General features: G+C 44.9%; 1 protein-coding gene across 1 annotated transcript in view; it reads right to left on the bottom strand.

Annotated features, from left to right (window-relative positions):
• ELL2 (elongation factor for RNA polymerase II 2) overlaps positions 1–22667 on the bottom strand; it is a 70446-nt gene extending 47779 nt beyond the window's left edge. The window contains exons 1-2 of the mRNA XM_062212380.1: positions 22406–22667; positions 6521–6568 (exon numbers count right to left, since the gene is read on the bottom strand). Coding sequence (XP_062068364.1) covers positions 6521–6568; positions 22406–22552 — 195 coding nt within the window. The 5' untranslated portion in view covers positions 22553–22667. The remainder of the gene's footprint in view (positions 1–6520; positions 6569–22405) is intronic.
• Positions 22668–23881: the final 1214 nt, after the last annotated feature.

Here is a 23881-nt window from a genome sequence, read left to right as displayed (position 1 = left end):
GTGCCTGGCATATAACATGTACTCACACATGTTGACTGAGTGAAGACAGTGAGCTTAACTCACTAAGAATGCAATTCACAGTGTCTGTAGCAGCTTCACATTTCTGCCATAGTTCCAGTTGCTGCCTTCTAGAGTGAGGTAAGGTGGGGAAGCACAGAGTGGGGCGAGCACCCTTATCTCCTGCTTATGTTGTGGGAGGCTTGTCCTGCTGTCACCCCATACTGGAGTTTGTGGAAGGCTGTGCTTAGCAAGTACTTTCAGATACAGTCACCTTCCCGGGTTCCACTCCCCTGAGTTCTTCCAGGACAGGGATGGGGCCCAGCCCTCTGTGTTTCAGATGACTGTAGTGTCCCTGGCCATGGTGTGCCACCCCTGACAGTGGCTTTAGTTCACTGCTGTGCTCATTTAGAGAACCCCACAGCTAGTCCTTATTCCAGAAAGGAAGGGAGGGCAGACATGAGTGGCAATGTCAAGTAGGGAAACGGCTTCACTGACACGTTTTAAACAGCTGATTCTTATTGGAGATAGTAGATTTTCCAGAGCAGCCCACACCTGTGTACAACAAGACTTAAAAAGATGTGTGTCTGTGCATATGTGTATACTTTAATTGAAAAATTAGGTAATTTACTGTTCTATTGATACCTCAGTAGATTAACCTGTGGCTAAGGAGTCAAAATTTACAGATATTAAAGTAGACGCTATCTTAATGTGTCAACCAACGTTATATCAATGGATATCAACAGCCATTACCAAGGGGTGTAATTGTAACAGCCTTTTAGTATGAATTACACTCAGAGTGCAGGGTGTGAAGGTGGCTGTTAGTCAGCAGTCTTCCCGGCAGACGGACTAAACACAACTCTTGGTGAAACCAGCAGGCTTGCCAAACCAAAGTGGCAGCGGGAGAAGTCAGCGAAGGCGGAGCCTCCAAGTGAGAATGGCCATGTGGGGCATTTTATTTTTATCCTTGCTGCCTGTGTCAAGCCCATGGTTATCTTTGCTTCCTAGGTACCAAGTAGGGAAGGACAGTCTGTGGAAAGCGTTTTTCAGGCGGGTTGAAATTGCCTACTAATTGCAAATACTATATTTAGTTTTTCTAACTCATTCTCTTCCCTAGCCCCCCCCCCCCCCCAAAGTAAAATAAATAATTAACAGAGTATTTTTGAAGGCTTTGCTAAATTTGGGAGATTCAAAAGGAATCCAACCCTCTGTTTTAGAGTTAATGACTCTACCACAAGCATTTTATAGCACTGCTCAAGCCTTTAAAGTTACCAGTTAAATGCTGATTTAATCTGCAGAAGGTCACTGTGCCATTTTGGAAGGCACACATTTAGAACTTGTTCCTCGGCTGCCTGTTCCTCACTCATTCGTGGAAAAGTGTGTGACTCAGTGTTTCACAGGAGACACCATGTGGAACTTACAGGAAATATTCTCTATGTTCAGTCCTCTTTTAAAAAATAATTTCTAAAAACCATGTATATCAAATGAACTTGCATTTTCTAAAGCCTCTGGGGTTACTGAGTCTGAAAGTAAGCAATGAAATTAGAAGAATTTTGGAACGTCATTCTCATAACAAACATGGAATTAACACTGGGGTCTGTGATGGAGTTAACACCATCTCTCACTGCTCTGGGCAATCACTTCCCAGCCCAGTGGCTGAAGCCACAAGCAAGTCAAGTCTAAGGCCCCAGGTACCAGCAGCTGTGGTCATTATCTCCCATTGGAATCCTTGCCATTTCAGATTTTATCTTAATTGGAACATACTTCAGATCTCCTTTTCTCTGTGTGTGTATGCACAGTTCTTAATAGGCCTATTGCCAGGACACAAAATTTTGCCATCCACTGACATTTTGTTTGATTCATACTTGTTACAATACAAGTAGGACATGCTCCTCATAGTCCCCTGTTCTATGTTGTTCCACATGGAGGGTCCTAACACATCCTACAGTACTAATCCTTTCTTGAGTATTAGTCTGCATGTGCAGGCAGACTCTATGTTCCCTGGGGAGTGAGGGGTTGCAACCCTTATCTTAACCATGCCTGTATCTCTTCACACTTAGCACTTAACTAAGTACTTGGCATCAGTAAGAGCTGAAAGAATGCTTGTGCAATGAACAGGAAACAAGCAGAACACTAGGCTAACCCATTAGCACATTCATTGATTAGGTACCTGTTTATACTTTCTTGCTTAGAATAATTGTTAGGTGGTAACTGAATCAGTAACAAATGCCAGTAAGTGAAAATATATTAAGTTGCTTCCAATACCTATTCTTTTAACATTGTGCAGTTTAACAGGAAGAGCCTTTCCCTAGCAGTGTGAAGAGCAGCACTACAGTTATTGCTCTGCCTCTCATCAACTGTCTTGTTTGGCATAGTGGTGAGGGGACCCGTGTCCCCTAATGAAGTGCCTAGGTTCAAGTCCTGGCTCGCCTCCCAATTCCAGCTTCCTGCTAATGCATACCTTGGGAGACAGCAGGGATGGCTCAAATATTTAGGACCTGTGAGAAACCTGGATTGAATTTCTAGCTTCTGGCTTCAGTTGGGCCCAGCCCTGGCCATTTTGGGCATGTGGATAGTGGAGCAGCAGATGGGAGATCTCTCTCTCTCTCTCTCTTGCTCAAATGAATACATAATAAGAAATGAGAGGCAGGTATTGTGGCACAGTGGTGAAGCCATGGCTTGGTTTGCTTGTATCTCCTATCTGAGTACCTAAGTTTGAGTCCTGGCTTCATTTCTGATCCAGCTTCCTGCTAATGTGCACTGTGGGAGGTAGCAGGTGACAGCTCAAGTACTTGCCTGCCTGCCACCCACAGAGAGAGCAAGATTGAGTCCTGGGCTCCTGGCTTCAGCCTGGTGAACCAACAAATGGTAGGTTGGTGTTTCTTTCTCTGTCTCTGCCTTTCAAATAAATAAAACCAACTTTTAAAAGAAGAGATAAACCAGGTGCATTTTACCCTTTAAATGTTTTAACCTGCACACATCAGTGCAGCAGCCTGTGTGAATTTTCCCAGCTGCCTTTTCTGGTAATACACTGGTGTATTTAGATACTTATCATCCTAGTAAACACTTTGTTATGGTACCCTAGGTATGGATCAAAACTGAAAAAATAAATGGTTGACCCACTCTCTCCAGGATGAGCAGGCATTTTTGGATGACATACCCACCATCCAATATCCCTGAGTTTAGAAACCTGAATCTATTGCTGCTGCAGATACCTCCTTAGTCCAGAAAATGCTTTCAATGACCATCCAGTTTCCTGACCACCATCTGTGACTAAGGCAAAGTGGTGGGATAAACTATGAAAGACACAATTTATATTTTTTATGCTATAAAAACTACTTCCCAGCTGAGATGATAAAAACCCAGGTAATCAATGATGCTTTGAATTTCCACTCCTAGTGGCATACTGCTGCATTTTAACGTTTCAGTCTGTATTTACTTAGAGGTAAACTTCAACCTAAGAGAACATGTTCAAGCAAAAAAAGTAAATATGCTTAATAGCTAACCTGCCAAGATCCAAATTCTGGCCTTCTAAAGACATTACTTGGGGGGAAAAATGCTATAATTAGCAACAAGGGATAGTATAGCCATGGAGGGCCTACTGTGAGTCCATCAGGGAAACAGGAAATAATTTTCCCAGTTCACATTCACTTTGCAATACTTGGGTTATACTTTAAATATGTCCACATGACAGGATCATGATGGCTAAAGTGTATTTTCAACCACATTTGATGTAAAATGGCAAATAACATTGTCATGAAGGAAAAATCTCTTTTGTGGGAAATCTAAATTTAAACCTTCCAGTTTGAAGCCCTAAACAGCCTCACACAGGAAAACTCTGTAAACATGCTGACTGCTTCTGGTGTTTGCAGGCCTGTGGCACGGGCAATGTGAAATTACCCTGGCTCTCAAGAGAAACAGAGGAGCAGTGTGCAGAAGACCCTCACGGTTGGGGCGCTGCATACTCCCTGTGGGCTGTGCCAACCCACTCTCTCCCCTGTAATGAGTCTTTGTCCCAAGGGCTGGGGAGAGCGCTGCACAGGGCACGGGGGAGGGGTGGATGGAATGCAGCTGCAGGCTCTGAAACAATGCTGAGTCCATATATTTTGTTCCCAGTGAGAATAATAAAAAGGGTGGGGGATTGAACAGACAGACTCAGAATAAGCAAGGTGGGGCCAAGCATCCTAAGAGCTCAGTCTGAAGCCCATCCACTGGAATCTACCAAATCCAATCACCACTCACTTGTGCTGAAAAACCTACCTGCCCAAATCAAACACCACTTATGACCTCCTGGTCTTTCATAACTCACTCACTGGAACAGAGTCTAAAGGAGAGTAAGTGCAGTGGTGAAGGTAAACTAGAGCAGCTTGGACTCAAAGGGACAGGACAGCTGGGGGTGGGGGGTCAACAGAACTTGAGAAATAAGGCCCAAGGCCTAACAAATATCAAGTGCCTGCTTTGTGATAGTGTCCAGGACCTGGGGACAACTAGTGTGTCAGAGAAAACCACTCACTCTCTTCCTGAGATTGCTAACCACTACAAGTGTCACAACTGACAGTCTGAAAGCCCACACTTCCTGGTTCCCCATCAGCTAGTCTCTCAGCCTAACCTGGTGCCTCCTGAGAAAGCACACTTTTTTTTTTTTAGACATGCATTTCCCTTGCCTCAATGTCTCCAATGGGGAGGAGATGAAAACAAACGGAAGCAGCAACCCCAGTACAAGAAACCAGCTCCACAGTCAGAGTGAGAGGCAGGCAGCTCATACCTTACTCTCATCCCCTCAGTCTTGGCCTTTCCTCCAGGGAGCCCTTTCGGTCTCATGGACTCTGGCCTGGCTCTGGAACAGCCCTTTCAGATACTAGTGATGCCATCAGAACTGGCAGGGAAATTCAAGCCTTAAATAAACAACTGAACTGATTCCTCAGCATGTGTGAAACACTACCTAAGAAGCCATACAACAAAATTCAGAAGAACACTTGTTCCAATCAGGATCTCATTCATGAACACTCAGTTACTGAGCAGGGTGAGGAAAGGACTTCATTGTAAAGCTTTCAGGTAGAAGCAAAGCTCTGACTTCCACACAAACATCTCCTTCAAGTGAGCATTGCACAAAAGATCTAGAAATGTGCACTCTGTGGGGCAGATGCTGTGGCAGAGCAGGCGAAACCACCACTGCAGCACTGGCATCCCGTGTGGGCGCCAGTTCATGTCCTGGTGGCTGCTCCACTTCTGATCCAGTTCCCTGTTAATGGCCTGGAAAGCTGTGGAGGATGGCCCAAATGCTTGGACCCCTGCACCCACATGAGAAAACTGGAAGGAGCTCCTAGCTTCTGGCTTTGGCCTGGAGCCAGGCTTTTGTGGCCATTGGGGAGTGAACTTAGCAGATGGAAGATCTCTTATCTCTCTGCCTCTGCCTCTCCTTCTCTGTAGTTCTGTGAAATTTAAACAAAAACCAAAAAGAAAAGAAATATACACTCTTGGCCGGCGCCGCGGCTCACTAGGCTAATCCTCCGCCTTGCGGCGCCGGCACACCGGGTTCTAGTCCCGGTCGGGGCACCGATCCTGTCCCGGTTGCCCCTCTTCCAGGCCAGCTCTCTGCTGTGGCCAGGGAGTGCAGTGGAGGATGGCCCAAGTGCTTGGGTCCTGCACCCCATGGGAGACCAGGAGAAGCACCTGGCTCCTGCCATCGGATCAGCGCAGTGCGCCGGCCGCAGCGCGCCAACTGCGGCGGCCATTGGAGGGTGAACCAACGGCAAAAGGAAGACCTTTCTCTCTGTCTCTCTCTCTCACTGTCCACTCTGCCTGTCAAAAAAAAAAAGAAATATACACTCTTAGTGTCAAATGGCAAGATCAGTCTGACTTCTGAAATGTTTTCCAGTTGAAGTCCATACCATAGCCCATATATAGGAACAAATGCAAAGAGGCATATTAATTTAAATGAGGATGCAAAAAAAGAATGAATGACTCTACTATATTTCATTAATATTAAGTAGTAATGATTTAAAAGTAAAAATGATATTACTCCAAACATTTATCAACTATTATAAACACAAAATTCATTGGTGCATTTTTATTAGGAATCAGTATATGCTATGCTTTTCAATGTGGCAATAATTAGATATGGAAAAACTCAATTTCTATTTACATATTTCATTGCTCAGGATGTACTTTTTAAAAATAAGTGTATAGGTAACATTTTGTTAGAAGTAACAGGAAACATATAATCATAACTTGCCTGAAATTAGTCATTCCTTAATGGATATTTAATCGTGGTAATTAAAACACATTCATCAATCTCAATGTAATCATCCATGATTTGGGGGAGAAAAATTCTCTCAATAACTATGTGCATTACTTTTTAAGTTAAGAAAATAATTCAAGCATCTTAAAATGTCAGACATGTTCACCTTGTCAAAGTCCACAAGAGTGATTATGTTAAAAGGCTCAGGTGAAAACAAGTTTGAAAATTTTAATGGCATATATAAGAATATTATATTTTTTTGTTAAATCAATGAATACTCACCCCTTGGAGCCCTTGGAACTGAATCGAAGGTCGAAAAGGAATTACATTCTATTAGAAAAATAAGAAAAGGTAAAATTTAGTTATTGTGACACAAAACGAAATGTTCACACTTTTAAAGCACTGTTCAGCACCTGAGTATATGAAAAATCTCTCATTATAAACTTACTTCTGCATGTAGTTATATTGATGCTTTGATGAATATTCTCACACTGATTACATTTCTCTGAATCATACAAGCAAAAGCTATGTCCAAACAAAAATACCAAGCCACCCATGTGTCCCTCCCATCAGCCAGGGTACATCAGGTGATGTACTTCTGGTTAATTCTCAAAGTGTCTACACATTTATAAGTTTACTAACAGGACTATAATAATGAGAAATATGGAAAGGATAAGTGTTTTTCTTCCTGAAATAATGAAAGTGTGTCCGTAGGAGCCTGGGGAACCCCTTTCTATGGGGAAGGGAGGTGACCTTACAATTTAGGTTCCATGGGATCAGGTTGTAACTCACAATCTCTCCATCAGCCCTGCCTCCTGAATCTCCCTCCGAATCCCAAATGTTGAACATCTCCTTGCAGGCTGGTCACACTGCCCTCTTGACTCCTTGTATTCCACAACTGTCTTCCATTCATCACTGCAATCAGTTCTCTCTCCATCAAGCTCATCAATTTTTCTTGGTCAAATAAGGGCAACCTTCTCCATTTTCAAATTCCTGACCTCTCAACTAGACAATATCTCTTTGTACTTGAAGACACCACTGCTTAGCCTAGCTCTCTGCTCATGGCTTTCATTTCACAGGCTGGTACCCTTCCTTTCTGCTTTCCAGATTAACTTCCTGGAGGTTCACTTTACTTGTTTGGTGATAATTCCGAATCTCTTCTGCATTCTTCAACTTGCAACTCTCCACAGCTGCTACTTACTACTGACTGTAGGACATCTGCCTTAGAAACTTGTAATGGCAGCCAACTTAACAACTGGCCCACACTGAACTAACGCCCCACTTCCTGCATCCCCAATCAAACCAACACTTCTTTCCTACTTTTCTGGCAATGGCTCCTCTATCTTCTTGGTACTCCAAGCTCACAACCTTAGAATTAATTCATAGTTTCTTCTCCCCATCCTCCCCTACCACACTCCGTTAGTCAATGATATGTCACTAGAATCACAGAATTCCAAATACATTAGAGGCCTTAAAGATAATATCGTTGGTACCCACGTCCCACAGGCTTTGTGTTCCATTGATAAGCTGTGACCAGAATCTAAGATGGGGCCATGCTACTTTTTATATCCGACCTTGTGTTCCACACACATCTGCTGTGGGAGATAGGAGTGTGGGGACCTAATCCCTTAGGCCAGAATCCACACTTTATTTGGAGAAAATGTGAAAACGATGAAGTACTAGGTTAAGTACCACAGAGAAGTGCACCAAGAATTCTCAAAAAGGGGGGTTAGAATAGATAATACTTGAAAAGCCAAAGGGTTTATGGAAGATTTGGTAGATTTTGAGAAGTAATTTAGAAGATAACCTCCAGGGAGAGGGAGTGCCCTGAGCACAACAGGATACAGGAGTGGGTACCGTGTAGGTAGACTTCTTCCACACTTGAATGCTGCAGATGAGACTCGGACCTGGCAGTTTCTGCCTGATCGTTCCTTGTCCCTCACATGTGTCTTCATTTTAAATTTCTATCTGCTAAGGAATAAATAGGAAGATAATTTACACAGCAGACCTTGAGATGGCTGCTCCAAAGGTTCATCCCTCTGTGAGACAGCCTTGCCCTAAGCTCCTCCTGGGCCCCTCACTGAAGGCCTTCCAGTTTTGCCTTTGGCATGATAACAGGAGGCTCCTGTAGTTATTTCAAAGAAGAAAGTGAGTTGCAGAAAAGTGTTTGGTGGACCAGGGCGGGGTGGTGAGGGTGGTAGGGTGGGGAAGGCCACTCCTTGGAAAGTGAAGGAATGGGTTAGGGCAGGGCTTGGGAAATGGATTACAGAACAGCTCTGGGGGATGCTTTGGTGATAGAAGGCCTAAATTAGTATGATTGCTTCTGGAGCCAAGAGGAGACTGTGGGCAGGGGAGCCATTCCCAAGGAAGAATGAGAAGATGTGCTGAAAGCTTAATGATCAGGCACCAAAGAAACATGCTGCTTGGTGGCTCCTGGGCCTACAGCCATCAGTGCAGCCAGTGTGTCCGTGACTCCCTCAAGTTCAGCTGTTAGTCTCTAGCTGGAGGCCCTTAGCACCTGGCATCTAGATAAAGGCTGTACTCCTTTCAAGGGCTTCCAGCTCCTTCAAACAGCTAGCAGAGGCTCCTGCACAGGATCTTCCCACTGTCTCCCAAAGCCAGCTCCTCCCTGAGAACACACTTCCCCTCCTTCACAGCACTCTTCGGTTTCATTCTCCACAAGTCACTAGGCTGAGCAAACATTCCCCACTCTAATGCCACCTCCGTCCTGTTCCTTCAGCCTGGCATAACTTCCCAAACGCTATTTTGCCAATCATACTTACTGCTTACTTAACATTCAAGTGTAAGATTAATTTCCTAAGCTAGGCCTTCCTTTGGATAAACTAGAAGTCAAAGATTCAATGGATCTAAAGCAGTCCATGCAGAAGACTTGTGTAAAGTAACAAGGAGTGGCAAGTACCTGGAGAATGAATGCCTAAAAGAAAGGATTCAAACTGAAATGTCAAAACTTTTTCTAGCCAAACAAAACACTGCTGCCATCACCTTGCTAACTCTAACTCCATTTGTGTTAACTCACATTAATTCTGTTTTTCCAGATGTCAATGTATGTTTATTTATAGATTGTCTTTCCCCTAGTTGTCATGATACAGGGGAATCTTATGCATATTTAACTCTCAAGTATTCACCTACATTGTATTTAACCAAAAGGGGGGGGGGGGACAACTACAGGGAAATCATTTTAGACATGCTTTTTATATATGCAATAAACCACTACACATATTATATATTAATTACTAGTCAGGGTGATGTAAACGAAACAATGAGTATTATGTTTTACATCAATTTTGGGACCTTCAACAGTAATTTTGATCTTATACAACATTTTATCTCACACCCTGAATTTAAAACTTAACTTCTTGATATGCTTATGCTTCTACATATATTGCTTGATTCCCTACAAAAATAATCATTAAGTTTTGTGATGTTAGACAATATTCATGGTCTTAAGTGAGCCTCCTAAAACCAGCCTGGAAGGTAGGGTGCATCATTACCCCTATTTTAGAAGAAAAAATCTTGAGTACCTAAGAGGTGGAGTATATTGCTCCAGATTTCTGAATTCGCAATATATACAGTACTCTTTCCTTCTCTTGCCCTAGAAATAGGTAACCCCCATGTGCCGAACACTTAAGACTCTAGATGCTTATTCTGGAAATTTCCAAGGAAAAGAAATTTCATAAACTCCATTATAATATCCAGTGTTCTATTTCTCATTAAATAAAAAACACTATAATTTCTAATGATCAATTCAGATGAAAAACTAAAATTAGTTTGTTTCCTAAAACTATAGAATATATAATCAAGAAGCATCTGTAAATATTTGTGCTATAATTTTCATTTAAAAATAACAAGACCTTCATCTATGGAACAGCTGTGTACACTAATACAAACAGGGCAAGCTAAGCTCATTATTACTAAAAAAGCTGTCAATCTAAAAACATACTTAAGAGAATCACAAATTATTTACTGATTTTGATCCCAATTATAGACAAGAATTCATATTACTAGGCTATCACTCTTGAATTTTCTATAAACGCCACAAGAGGAAACATCTAGACCTCTACATCACTTAAATGTGTATCTAATCATTGTATTAATAGGAGAACTATCAGGAATAAGTTCTAAAGTCACTATCATTATAAACAAACATTTCAAGTTTCACAGAATGCAAGTCAATTTTAAGAGAGGATGTAATTGTAAGTGCCCAAATATGATATGGAATGCTTCACTATTCACTGCCACGGGGTTGAGACACCACTTGGGATACCCACATCCCATATCTTCCCGTTTCAGCTTTCTGCGAATACACACCCTGGGAGGCAGCCAGTACTGGCTCAAGTAATCGAATCCTTGTCACCAACAGAATATCTGGATTGGATTCTCGGCTCCCAGTTTCAGCCTGGTTATTCTGGGCATTTGGAGAGTGGAACCAGCATAAGGGAGATCTCTGTGTCAGTGTCAGTCTCAATCTCTCTCTCTCTCTGCCTTTCAAATAAATAATAACTTTCAAAAATTAAAAGAAAAATCGAGCCCCTTAGAACCTTTGTCAAAACATAAATTAAAAATGTTTACTTTACTATGTATATTCTCATTAGAAATGAGTTCATTGGGTTTCAACTTTTCCTTTTTAGCTTCAATTAAATATTTGCCCCATGTAGCTCTTTGAAAATCAAGTAACTCCAGGTTTTCACCGAATAGTATTTGAGCTTAAATAACATAGTGACCTGGTATCTACATCTGGTCAAGAAACACAAGGGAAGGCTCAAACTGAGTAAGGAATTGTCTTTAGACAAATGGCTTCAAAAATCTGGTAATGTTTCACAGTCAAAAGATTCTGTTTAATGCTTAGTAGTTTTACTGTTATTAGTCTTTGGATGGGAGTATCCTCTACACCTCTTTTGAAATGTAGGGCATTCTTTAGCACAGAAGTAGAGACAACACTAAGATGCTCCTAAAGTTTGCTTATACTCTTGACATTGGCCTAATATTAGAAGCTAATGCTGGGGCCAGCATTGTGGTATAGTAGGCCAAGTGTCTGCCTGCAGAGCCAGCATCCTAATCCAGCACCCTGCTGATGTGCCTGGGAATGCAGTAGAAGATGGCTCAGGTCCTTTGGCCCCTGCACTCACTTGGGAGACCCAGAAGAAGCTCATGGCTTTGGATTGGCTCAGCTCCGGCCATTGTAGCTATTTGGAGAGTGAACCAGTGGACAGAAGACCTGTCTCTCTGTCTCTACCTCTCTGTAACTCTTTCAAATAAACAAAATAAATCTTTAAAAAAAAAAAAAAAAAAAAGCTAGTGCTACTGCAACAAAAACTGCTCTATGGCCAAAGAGATAGATCTATGTCCACTTATTTGAATTGACAAAATAATAACTTCATTAAGTAATACTAACTTCTGAATTATTCCTTTAGTTAGGAGAGACAGAGGAAAGCTCATGTGTCTTTGGGAGTTGAAGAGAAAAAATTGACTTATCCCATAAAAGTAGCTCATAACAATATTTACACACAGCTTGTCCATGTAAACAAATTCAATTTATGATTACTTTTACCTTATCACACATCACCAGTTTTGTGCATGTACAAATGTAAGAAATAGCATTTGGGGCCTAGAAAATAGTAACTTCTCTAAGAAACATTATCAAGATCTTTCTAACTCTTTAGAGTCCCCCCCCCCCTTTTTTTTAAGAAAAAAAAAAAAGATACATTTTTATTCATTTGGAAAACAGAGTAACAGAAAGAGGTAGAGAGAGGTCTTCCATCCACTGGTTCACTCCCCAGATGGCTGCCAACTGCTGGAGCTGTACTGATCCGAAGCCAGGAGCCAGGAGCCAGGAGCCTCCTCCGGGTCTCCCACGTGGGCGCAGGGGCCCAAGGACCTGGGCCATCTTCCACTGCTTTCCCAGGCCACAGCAGAGAGCTGGATTGGAAGAGGAGCAGCCAGGACTAGAACTGATGCCCATATAGGATGTCGGCGCTTCAGGCCAGGGCTTTAACCTGCTACACCACAGCGCCGACTCCTAGATTCCCTTTTGAATCCATCATGTAATTTTGAGTTACCTTAATGTTAACGAACTACTGTTGAATTATTTAACTCAAGCATTCTTGAATTATTTAAAATCAACAAGCATTTATTAAACAGGCAGCATTAATAAGTTTATTACCTAAACTGCATCAGAACTCATGATAAAGATATCATAAAAAAATCTTAAGTCAAATGCAACTTTGCTTCAAACAAAAAGAACTTTATAAATGATGACAGCTCAGCTGACTGCTTTAAGTGGGATTGTTTTAAGAAACAATTATGGCTAATCGGTTACTATTTATTGCATGCTTAAAATGTCTCAGGCACACCAACCATTTTTACTACCACCTCCAGGAATTCCCAGGAACACTCTTGCTGGGCAGATACTATTACTCCCATTTCTTAGGTAAGTCCTATAAATCACCCAAGGCTACTCACATGACCTGAAACTGGACTCAGTAACAGTTTAAGAACTGAGCTCTTGGGGCAGGCGCTGTGTGTGGTTAGTGAGCCGCCATTTGCAGGGCTGGCATCCCATGTGGGCACCAGTTCGGGTCCCGGCTACTCCACTTCTGATTCAGCTCTCTGCTGATGGCCTGGGAAAGCAGTGGAAAATGGCTCTGGTCCTTGAGCCCTTGCACCGGCGTTGGGGGCACAGAGGAAGATCCTGGCTCCTGGCCTTGGATTGGTGCAGCTCTGGCTGTTGCAGCCATCTGGAGAGTGAACCAGTGGATGGAGGACCTCTCTCTCTCTCTCTGCCTTTGCCTTTCTGTGGCGCTGCCTTTCAAATTAATTAATTAATTTAAAAAAAGAACTGAGCCCATACTATTTTATATAAATAGCATTTCTTGCCCCTCTCTACAACACTTACCCAACATTTGAAACATCTGAAAGCAAGAGAAAAGTTTTATACTATGCCTTAAGAAAATCAGACAACTGAAGAGCCTATTTTCACTCATACAAGTAAATAATTTTACAAAGATGTTTTTCTGGGAATACAGCTTGTATAAAATAGATTCTCCCTCTTTCCTAAAAGCAGCACTGTATCATTTAAGAACCTGTGGTAAGGGCGCTTTTACTTTCTTCTTTATAACATAATCTGATAGAAGATCCAAAAACTAATAATGGTATTTTAACCATTATGATAAAAAAAAAAAAACTGTCTAGGTAGGGAAAGAAGAAAGAAAATCAGACCTAATGCAGGAAATAACACAGGAAATCAGTTAGTTGATCCTGAAGAAATCAAATGTACTCAGCTCTTGTCAAAAGCCAGTTATAGGCTTAGAATGACACATGACAGGAAATTCAGAGATACTCCAAAAATAATTTAATATACAATATCTCCTTTCCCCCAAACTTTTTGATGCCAGAAAGTTACTAAATCATAAAACTAATCTAGCATTTTGTCTTGTGAGCCAATCCAGTCTTACACATAGGAGAAATTCCTTTACACAACAAAAGAACTAGATTAGAAGACGTGTTTAGTAAAGAATAATTTTTTCCCAGCCATTATGGCACAGAAAAAGAAGTGAAATACAAGAGATTACCAACAGTAAGAACAAGAGGACAACAATGTCATCTACTTAACATGATCCTTGTTTTGAAAGATAGCTTCCAGAAAACTGTAGCTAGCTAGCTAGCTGATGCGGGCCAAAGTAAAATATGTATTTTATTTATAAAGATTTCAAATAGCTCTTATAAGAATAGGGAAGGCTAAAATCTAAACTGAAAAACCAGCCACAAAAGTTAGTTAGCAAAGGGATGGGTGCTTGGCACAGCTGTTAAAGCCCAGTTTGGGATACCTGCACCCCATGATAGAGTGCCTAGTCAGTGCTGGCTCTTCCACTGCCCATCCAGCTTCCTACTGCTGTGTGTCCTGAGAGGCGGTGGAAAATGTGGAAAATCTAGACTGAGTTCTAGGCTCCTGGTTATATCCTGGCCCAGCTGGTTTGGGGAGTGAACCAGAAACAGAAGATCTCTCTCTCTCTCTCTGCCTTTCAAATAATATGAAAATAAACAATTAATTTAAAAAATTACTGTGACCCAACCTTCAAGTAATCAACACTGGAAGCACAATATACCAATGACAGTTTTAAAAAGAACTTATGGCCTCAAAATGTGTAAGAAGTTTTCTTGTGAAATCTAACTGTACATGAAAATAAAGATTTGTTTTCTGGGATCATGAACTCCAGAGAAGTATAAGAACTGGTAAAATCAGCTAAGATTTGCAGATTTTTTTTTTTTTAAGAACTAGATATTGATAAAATGCAGCATCTAAAACACTTTTTACAAAGGCCACCAGGGAGCTTGAAACAGGAAAACTACAGGATCGCACTGAATGCTGTACAAAGATCACTCTGGCTGCATTGTGGAATGAATCATGGAGGATGAGTGGAAGCCTGGAGGGCCTTGGTCCTGAAGAGAGTTGATGGTGGCTGGGACTCAATAGAGGTAATGGCTGGGGTTGGAGCCCAGGTATTTTGAAAACTGACAGGATTTGTTGATGTATCAAATATGTCAAGAAAAAAAGGAGGCAAATCAAGCATTACTAGTCAATCTCTAGGTAACTGGTGGAGAACACTGCCACTTACTGAGATAAGGGACACTTACGTAGATGAGTTTGTACATATGAGAAGTCTATTAAATTTTGATAAAAAGAGATGATATGTTGGAAATAAGCACCAGGGACTGGAGGAGAGGTTGGTCTGTAGATACATAATATGTGAGAGTCATTAGCATCTAGGTGGCATAGCCATAGCAGATGAACAGCTAACCTAGAGGAAGTGAGGAGGCAAAGAGAAGGGAGCCAGGATGGCCAACATTCAGAGACTGGACAAGCAGAGGCTAGTCCGCGGACAGAGAAAGAATGGGTGGGGACGGGGAGGAAAGTGGTTCTAATAGGAAGAAGCGGTCAACAGGATGGAATGCCATCGAGGTTTGGTAAGACAGGAACAGAGACAGACAGCTGGCTCAGGGCCCCTTGTCAGGTCTGATCTCAGGGGCACGGTGGAGACAGTGGGCTGAGCAGAGGATGCTAGTGAGGGTGATACTGGTTCTCACACATCCCCTCTAAAACAACCCTTCTCTCTTTTGGTCTTTCCCCTTCAACCAGATTTGATTTCATTTATATTTCTACACGCTGCCTGCTTCCACCAAATGGCAAGCACTTTCTTGATGGCAGGGGTCACCTATGACTTATTTAGCTTTAGATCTCCAATGCTTAGTTCTACAACTGATACATGTCAGAAGCTAAATCAATAAGTGCATATTCAGTAGTTGTAACTCCAACTCCTACCTCTTCATCTTTTATTAAAGAAAGAAAATCTTAGGCTACTCAACTGAGTTTTTACTACATGGATACCCTTTCTGGTCTTCTTTGACATCACAATTTCTAACAATGCAGGCAAAAGCAATGATACTAAGTCAATGTTATTTTAAAATACATGGATGCCTAGCTTTTCAGGCAAGCATATTTAGATCCTCATATTAGTGAATTTTATAAGAAAATTCAAGACTGATTGTAGTTTAGTGGCAAAATCTTCTAGCCAAAGTTACCTCCATGAACCAGCTATCATATTAGTCTACCATATGCATAGGTAAAACATAAATTTTAAATATTCATGATTGTTCAGTTTTATTACTCATAAAAGGAGTTGTCAAAGAAGAGATCAAACAGTAAAACAGAAATGAAGGTAATCTGGAAGAAATGAAAACACTGACCCTTTCAAGGCCTTAGGAATTATGGTATTCAGAATGATACTTGAAATTTGAGTTCAGGTACAAATAATTACTTATATTTCAATAATCATTAGAGACAGAAACCATAGGAGGTCTGATTTTCATATTATCTGTGCTCTATGATGACTTTAAGGGCAATATTTATAGAAGGTAATTCTGTAAAGGAAATCTATAAAAATGCGAAATTTAAGAAGCCATGCTCAAAACCAAAATTTTTTCAAACATTTTCAACTTCTTTCAAAATATCAACAATTCTCAAAATTTCCATCAAATGGAACAATTTATATGACATGTAAACAATAAAACACTATTGAATATGTCTGCCTCAGATTCACATTTTGCTTAAGTAGAAAACATGCGGTCAAGCCTAAATTTCTGGATTAACTACCAGAAGGCGGAGTGAATGTTCACCAAAATGGTATTCATCGTCTTTATCCACCCCACCCCCCAGCCTATCCCACTCTCCCAAATGCTTCTGATTTCCTTTATTTTACTACGGATGCCTGCACTAGTGCCAATGGCCAAAAATCTCAGTTCGGTTATTCTCCACCAAGATCTGTTGTGGGTCCACAGTTCTACAGATTCTATTCAGATCTAATGTCTCCCACCAGTGTCCTAGTGTAGATCCCAATCATCTCTGGCCTGGACCACACCATCCTCCTCCTCAACTTGTTACTTCTTTGCAGGTTCACATTTTAAGTCATCTTCTTAACTCAGGTCAAAATCATCCTAAAGAACAGCTCAAATCAACTAAAATTTCTACTCTGTGTCTCTGCAATGTTGACAGATTAAAGTCCAGACCTCTCAGTGAGGTAATCAACCTGCTCCAATATGCTTTTTGTCTCTGAAACCCAACTATACGTCCCCTGAACTCCAGGTTCAGTGGAACAGGGTCTGTCTTATAATTCTCAGAGCCTGCCCTAGCTTTTCCACCACTACTCCTTTCTTACCTATGCCATTTCCTCTGTGGGAGTATGGTTCCCAATCCAGTTCCTCCTGCTAAAATCCTTTAATACCTAAGGATCTTTTTTAGACAAGTAACATATAGGATCTCTAAGAAGAAAACAAATTTCATGCCATTTGTTTAACAATCTGGTTACTATGAAACTAGTTGCCAAGTGCCCTTGGCAGTAGAGGATAAGGCAAAATGTTAATTTGATTTGTGAATCTCTAAGAGGCTTATTGTTTAATTAATAAGATTCTCTGTTCTTATACCCTCCGTTAAACTGCCAGCCATGGAAATACTAGGTTTGGCCTTTACTAGCAAAGTGTTAGTGGATACCTTAAACCAGTTCTTCCTTTAAATTTCACATGAATCTCAAGGGTGATCATGCTACAACAAAAATTAGATATGTAAATGGAAAGAAGGAAGCAATATAGGAAAGAAAGGAAGAAAAATGAAACAGAGAAAGTAATTCTCTCTGCAAATATGACTTAATTAATGCCATGTTTTCAGCTTTAATTTGCCTGTGATGATATGACCATTAACTCATCCTATTCCACTCCAGACTTGCTTTTCTACATTTTTGCATAAGTCATAGGAAATGCAGGAGCTGAGGTACACAGGAGAATCAGATGTGGGGCTTTAAACATGCTATACTCTTCGTTATAAAACCTAGCTCGTCGTAAAGCAGCAATGCCCTTAATATCACAGTTTAGGGACATCTGAAAGACCCAAATACATTTGGCCCAAAGTAGCTGGACTCCAGTGCCAAGCTCTTGAGTCTCTTTGTGGCAGAAGAAAGGGTCACTGCAAATTGTTAAAAATGACCCAGGCCTGGCTCAGCTGAAATCCTCATTTTCCCTCTGCTTGCTTTATCACCAATTACCTAATAAGCCCACAAGCACAGCTTCCGTAATTTTTTACAAGTGCAAGTGGTCCAAGTGGAAAGGCTGAATCTGGTGACTGTCCTTGGTAAGCTTCCCTGTAAATCATTCCAAGAATGCTACACTCCTTTCCTTTTAAATTCTTTTCTTGAACAGATTCCAGTCCTTCACATATGTTCTTTCTTTCCCCTCCCAATTCTGGTGCCAAGGTTTCCTGTCTATCTTTTCAGGCAATCTGGCTACTACTTTTCTCAGGGAGGAGCACTCCCCTTTGTGTTGAGCAACTGTGCATCTGAATATACCTTTCAAACACTGCAGCAGGGAGCACAAACCTGACTTCACTAGATAAGCAAGTTGAGATCAAGTGCAGATTGGAGATGAGTTGAAGCAAAAAGTCAGTACGATTAACTCCTCTAAATTACACCTGGCTACATTTTCTAAGTGGAGCAAATGGAATCTGCTATGGCAAACCTCACCGTTTTGGTGGATAAACATGCCCAGCAGTGGCGGCCGGCCGTACTGTGCTGGCAGGTCTGGGAGCCAAAGCGGTGCCTTAAGGAGAATACAGTGTTCTGTATTTATAAGGCCGATTATTGAACAAACACACACACAACTGTTTAGAGGCAGACAGAAAAAGAGATAAGGAAAAAGCAAGGTATTAAGACTTTTTTGTGTTTTTAAACCATACCCAATCAATTGCTAGAAAATTCACCTGGCAGAAAGAAAGGTTAAGATGAAAACAAAAAACACCTACCCCTTGATTCATAGAATCAGGGCTTAAAAAAGGTCAGGTAAGACATTAAAGGAAGTTACTAGGAAGGACAATAACTGCGGAAGCATAAATAAGATGTTATGTTTTGATTGGAAATAACAGTACCTGCTATTAGAGAGAGGCACTGAGCTCTTTGGGTAAAATCAAATGGAAATACAGTACACATTTTTTTAAAGAAGCAGAATTTTCCTAGGAGACATTAATCAAGGCAGGAACATTTATTTCAAGCCAAAAGAGTTGACAAGAGAATGTGTTAACAGAATCCTACTTAAAAAGAGCAGCCCCTGCCCTCCAACACAACTATGTAAGACTTTATGTAACGGTTGGTAAACACAGTAATAATATTTGAGACACCACCTTTGAAACTAAGAAAACATTAAAAAAATAAATAAATTGACAGACCCAGCAACTATGAAGACTATCTGAGAACTGAAACCTGAATCTGAAAACAGTATTTTCATTTTTGCTATAGATTACTCAAATGTCAAAAGAAAGCCAGCTACATTATTGAGGAGACTAGTTAAAATATATTTTAAATTGTTGGATTTTAATGTTAAATATAGCTTTACATTTGGGAGAAATATGTATTACAGTAATATATGCTAATTTAATATACGTAAAGCTTATGTAGGCCATGCAATGAGACACCAATTTAGAATGACTATAAAGTTTTAACTTGTGATATTTCTTATTTAGTAACTTGTGCTCTCACTCAAAATTATCTATCTACATTTAGAATAAACTTGATATCCTAGATATTTGTATTAGCATATCTAAATTTTCCTACAAACCATGTGAGTAACTTTCCAGTTAACATTCATATAATCAATTTGAAGCATTCCACTGCCAAGGTGAGTGGGAAACAACTTTTAGGAGATATTTACTCCTAAAAGCTCAGCCAGATGCAACTGTTACTGAGCCCACAGGGGAGCCTGTTTCCGGCTGTGCCAGGAGAGCAAGGGCAGAGACAACACAGCTGTAGGAGGCTTGGCCCAGCACTCTTTATGTTCCTGTAGATAGTGCACACAGTCACCCAAAAGGCCCCTCATTTCTTCAGCCTCTTCCCATTTCTTATACAACTGGGGCCAAGAGTTTCTGGTGCTTTTCCAAGCCCCTTAAAATGTGCTTCCACAGCTTGAAGTGACAGTGAGGGCTGAGGTCAGGAGCTGGCTAACCCTGGAAGAAAGCAGTGTGCAGGTGCAAAGGCCCAGTGAGTGTGCCACCTCCCCCACATTCCTCCACCCACCCTACTCCTGCCCACAGCTCCTACCACCAGTATGGGGAGGAACTACTAGGACTACCTCCATCTTCCAGGTTCTACACTTATGAAGGTGGAAGGACTTGGGAAAAAGTCTTTTTCTTTGCTGCCTCTGAACAGACTGACCAGACGCGTTGATTTGCATGCTCAGAGATGGAAAAAAGCGAGTCATGATATTAATAGGTAATAGAAGCAGTCAGGAGCAACAAGCCTTTGACTTCATCTGTAACAAACTAGTGGGATCAGAGAAAAAGAGAATTTTGGGTCTCCTGTCTGTCTCCTGGAAGCCTCTGGCACATAAATGCAGGGTTTTGGAGCACTCTAACCTTCATCTCAAGCCTGGAAATGCTAGGGTGTGCGAGACACAAGTGAAGGCCACACAAGGGTAGGAAAACAAACAGCGCTCCCTTCCTGGGCCCCCCGGCAGGCAGGCAGATCAGCAGGCACTGGGAGCTTCTGGCACTTTGCTCTCTCCGGGCATGCACTTCCAACCCCAGCCTCGAGTGGGCCCCCTCGGCCCACCCCTTCCCGGCCAAGTACACAGTGTCAATGTCACTATAACCAGCTGTACAGTTTGCCTGTTGTTTCCCTATGGTGGCTGGCTGCCTCTCCCCACCCCACCGTGTGTCAGTCTTTCTCTCGGTGGCTGGCCTCCTCCTCCTCCTCTTGGCTTCTTCCTCTCCAGGCCTCTGTTTTTCTTTCTACCCCCTGACCTACCTTCTTCCCAGTCATTCCTTCCCACGCCTTTCCCCTGAAAACAGGCAAACTTATCTCTCCATCTTGCTTCCTTCCCTGGCCTTCCTATCCAGCCTCCCACTCCAGGCCGCTGCTGCTCTCCTTACTGCAGGTGTACCTCCCGGCACAGGCAGTTGTCTGTTTCTTCTATCTCTCTGCATCCCTACTGCTGCGACAGGGCATGCTGGCCTCCGAGCCACTCTTGCTCTTTTCTCCCTGGGATGTCATTTTGTAGGCGCTATCTTTCTCCCTGTCACCAGCCACTCCCAGCCTGCCTCACACAGGCTGTGAGTTCTTTCACTATAGGCTTCTCGGCTGGCTCCCGTGCATCCTGGTGTGGGCATCCACATGTCTTTGCCTGCGGTCACCTGCTCTGCGCACACGTGTACCCTCCCATATTATCACCCACAGTGTGCTGGTGTCCCTGGCTCCCATCTCCTGCGGCTGGCTCTGCCCGGGACCGGCTTCCCTCTGTGCATTTAAAGTGCCTGGCACTAGTGGGAGCTCAACAGATGTTAATTCTTTTCTCCACTTTTATCTGAATAACTATGTGAGTCTGTGTCTGCATGGCCCGCCGCCCCTGGGCTACTGTGTTATGTATGAGACCTAGCGGTGGTCCCCAGCACGGACTCGGCGACTGTCAGCCGGCTCTGCGGAGTCAGATGGGACCGGTCTCCCATATGGTGTATCCCTCCCTCCGGCAAGGTGCCCACGCCTGTCTCGCTCAGCCACATACAGCACCGCATGCCCATAAACGGCTTTCCCGAGCACCCTGGCGGCCGTGCCCCTCTCTCACTTCTCGCCCAACGTGAAAGCACCCCTGGATTTGTACTCGAGTGTGGCTGAGCCCCTCCCTGTCCTGGAGATGGGAGTGCGTCGCGGGTCTCTCCGGAGCGCGGAGAGCAGAGAGGCTCCAGTCATCCCAGGATGCAGCGTTTCTTCCCCGCACCGCACCTGGGCTCGGCGACTCAGCCCCGCGCGCAAGGCGTCTCCCGGGACACCCAGCTTCCGCGATGTTCTCTCCCCGGCACCCTGAGCCCCTGCCTGAGTGCCTGGGTCTTTCCCGGGAAGGCGGCGGCGGTCCGGGGCGCAGGGTGTCTCGGGGAACGCGAGGCGCCTGTGTCCCCCGAGTGCAAGGTGCGTGCCCGTCCTCTGTCCAGGCAAGGGCACCCGAGTGCACCCCAACCCCCCACCCCCAGTACCCGGAGTGCCGGTCCCACCTCCACGAGCTTCCCGTTAAGGGAAGCGCCCCGGAGTGCTCGCGTGTCCCCAAGTCCCTAGGAGTTCCAATCGTGTCCCAGACCCATTCGCAGAGCGCCGGGATCCGCGGCTATGCGGGTCCACCGGGCCCATATGTTAGCCCGAAATCGCGGGCAGCTCGTGCCCACGGGTCCTCCCGGCTCTTGATCGGCACACCGCGCCTCGGGCCCGCTCCCTTCTCGCCCCAGTCTCCCTCCCTCCCTCTCTCTCCTTGGGACCCAACCAGCTAGGAAATCCGCGATCGCCGTCGGAAAGTCCCGCAGCGGCGGCGCAGCCGAGCCAGGGCTGCGGCGGCCTCGGCCCCGCCGCCAGGGGCCGCCCGTCCGCTCGCCCTCCTCAGAACGCCTCAGCGCCCGGCCGGCCCGGACCGCGGCGTCAGCGACCCTGCCCGGCCCGGCCCGGCCCGGCCCTGCCCTGCTGACGGCGGCAGCGGAGAGCCAGGCTCCGGGGCACCCCGCGCCGGTGCCTCGAGTCTGAGGAGGCGCGGCGGGAGGCGAGGGTGCCCACCCCGAGCCCGCCCGGTCGGCCAGCTCACCTTGTGGCTCTGGTAAGTCTCGAGCGCCCGGAGCGCCGTCTCCGTGAGCTTCACATGGAGGACGGTGATGTGGTCCTGCCCCAGCCGCCCGCACGACAGTCCGTAACGCTGCTCCTCCCGCAGGCCCGCCGCCCCCCCCGCCGCCATCTTAAACTCCCCGGGGTGCCGCCGCCGACGCCGCTCGGGCTTTAGCCTCCACTGCGGCCGCGGCTGCTCGGGCTCCTGCAGCCGCCGCCACAGCTACGGCCATCCCGCTGCTGACGTACTGTCATATACTGCGCTCAGCCAGACCTCGGGCTGCCACTGCCGCCGCCCGCCCCACCCTCCGGCCTCGCGCCCCGCCCCGCCCTCTCCTCATTGGCTCCGCTCCGCTCCGCGGCGCCCTCATTGGCTGCCTTCCGCTCTCACAGGGGCGGGGCCCAAAGTCGCCGGAGTTTTGCTCCCGGGACGGGACGTCCGAGGGCAGAGAGGCTGACGTCGGGGTGACGCGCCAACTTAATCACGTTTGACGTCACGTCTGGTCGCCTTGGTTCGCCAGCCGCGATTGGCCAGGCTGGCGTGGGGATCCCCGGCTCACTGGGTGCCTGGGTTGCCTGGTCTGGTTTCCTAGAGTCGGAGCCCCGCCCCCGGGGCGATGGCCGAGGAGAGTCGGGGTGCGAGGACGTGACGGGGACCACGTCGGGGCGTTGTCCCTCGACGGCTCGGGAAGCCCGCGGGAGCTTGTGGGGTGTGTGTGTGCGTGAGGGGGACGCAGTAGGAGTCGAAACGGGGTGCGGGAGGGCGGGATTCTCAACCCAGTTGAGGGCTGCGGTGGAGCAGGTGGGCCTGCGAGGACCCCCGCTTTCCTCACGGCCCCCTGAACTTGACGTGAGTGGGTGCAGCCTGGGCTTTGGGGGTTGTGTTGGGTCGAGTCTCGGGGACAGAGCCGTGCGCCTGGCGGAAGGTCAAGAGACGGACCCAGGCTCAGCGAGGCCCGAACCTCGAGGTCTCTGCCGCTCAGGGTGTGACCCCGGGGGGCGGCCCCTGAGGGCGAAGGGAGAGGCGCCCTAAGTTAGGGTGGTGACGCCTTCCGAAGGGCAGAACCGGCCTCGACTTCACCCATCGCCCCGTCCTTGGGCCGGCTGTGGCAGGGGCGCGAGGCCAGGCGACGGCGCCTGAGGGGCAGCGGAGGTGGCAGGGCCGTGCTGGGCTCCGTGAGGGGGCGTCGGTGGTCGGCCTGACAGGCAGGCTCCCCGTCAGGGAGGAGGGGTTCGTCGCGTGGTCAGAAACACCAGAGGAAAGCAGAAATTTGAGGTGCTTTTTACTCGGTTCCCCAGGAAGCATTTTTTAGATATCTAATCAGTATTTCCCATCCTTTTTAATAGGATTAGGCTGTGATTTTTTTTTCCCCGTGAGTCCGCCGCCCTACACACCTGAATAAACCTTTTCTCCTATAGGTTCGCGCCCTTTCCATTGAGACCCTCGGGCAAGGTTGTA

Source organism: Lepus europaeus, chromosome 15 (genome assembly GCF_033115175.1).
Source record: "Lepus europaeus isolate LE1 chromosome 15, mLepTim1.pri, whole genome shotgun sequence".
Lineage (NCBI taxonomy): Eukaryota > Metazoa > Chordata > Mammalia > Lagomorpha > Leporidae > Lepus > Lepus europaeus.
This window is presented reverse-complemented; position numbering and strand designations above follow the sequence as displayed.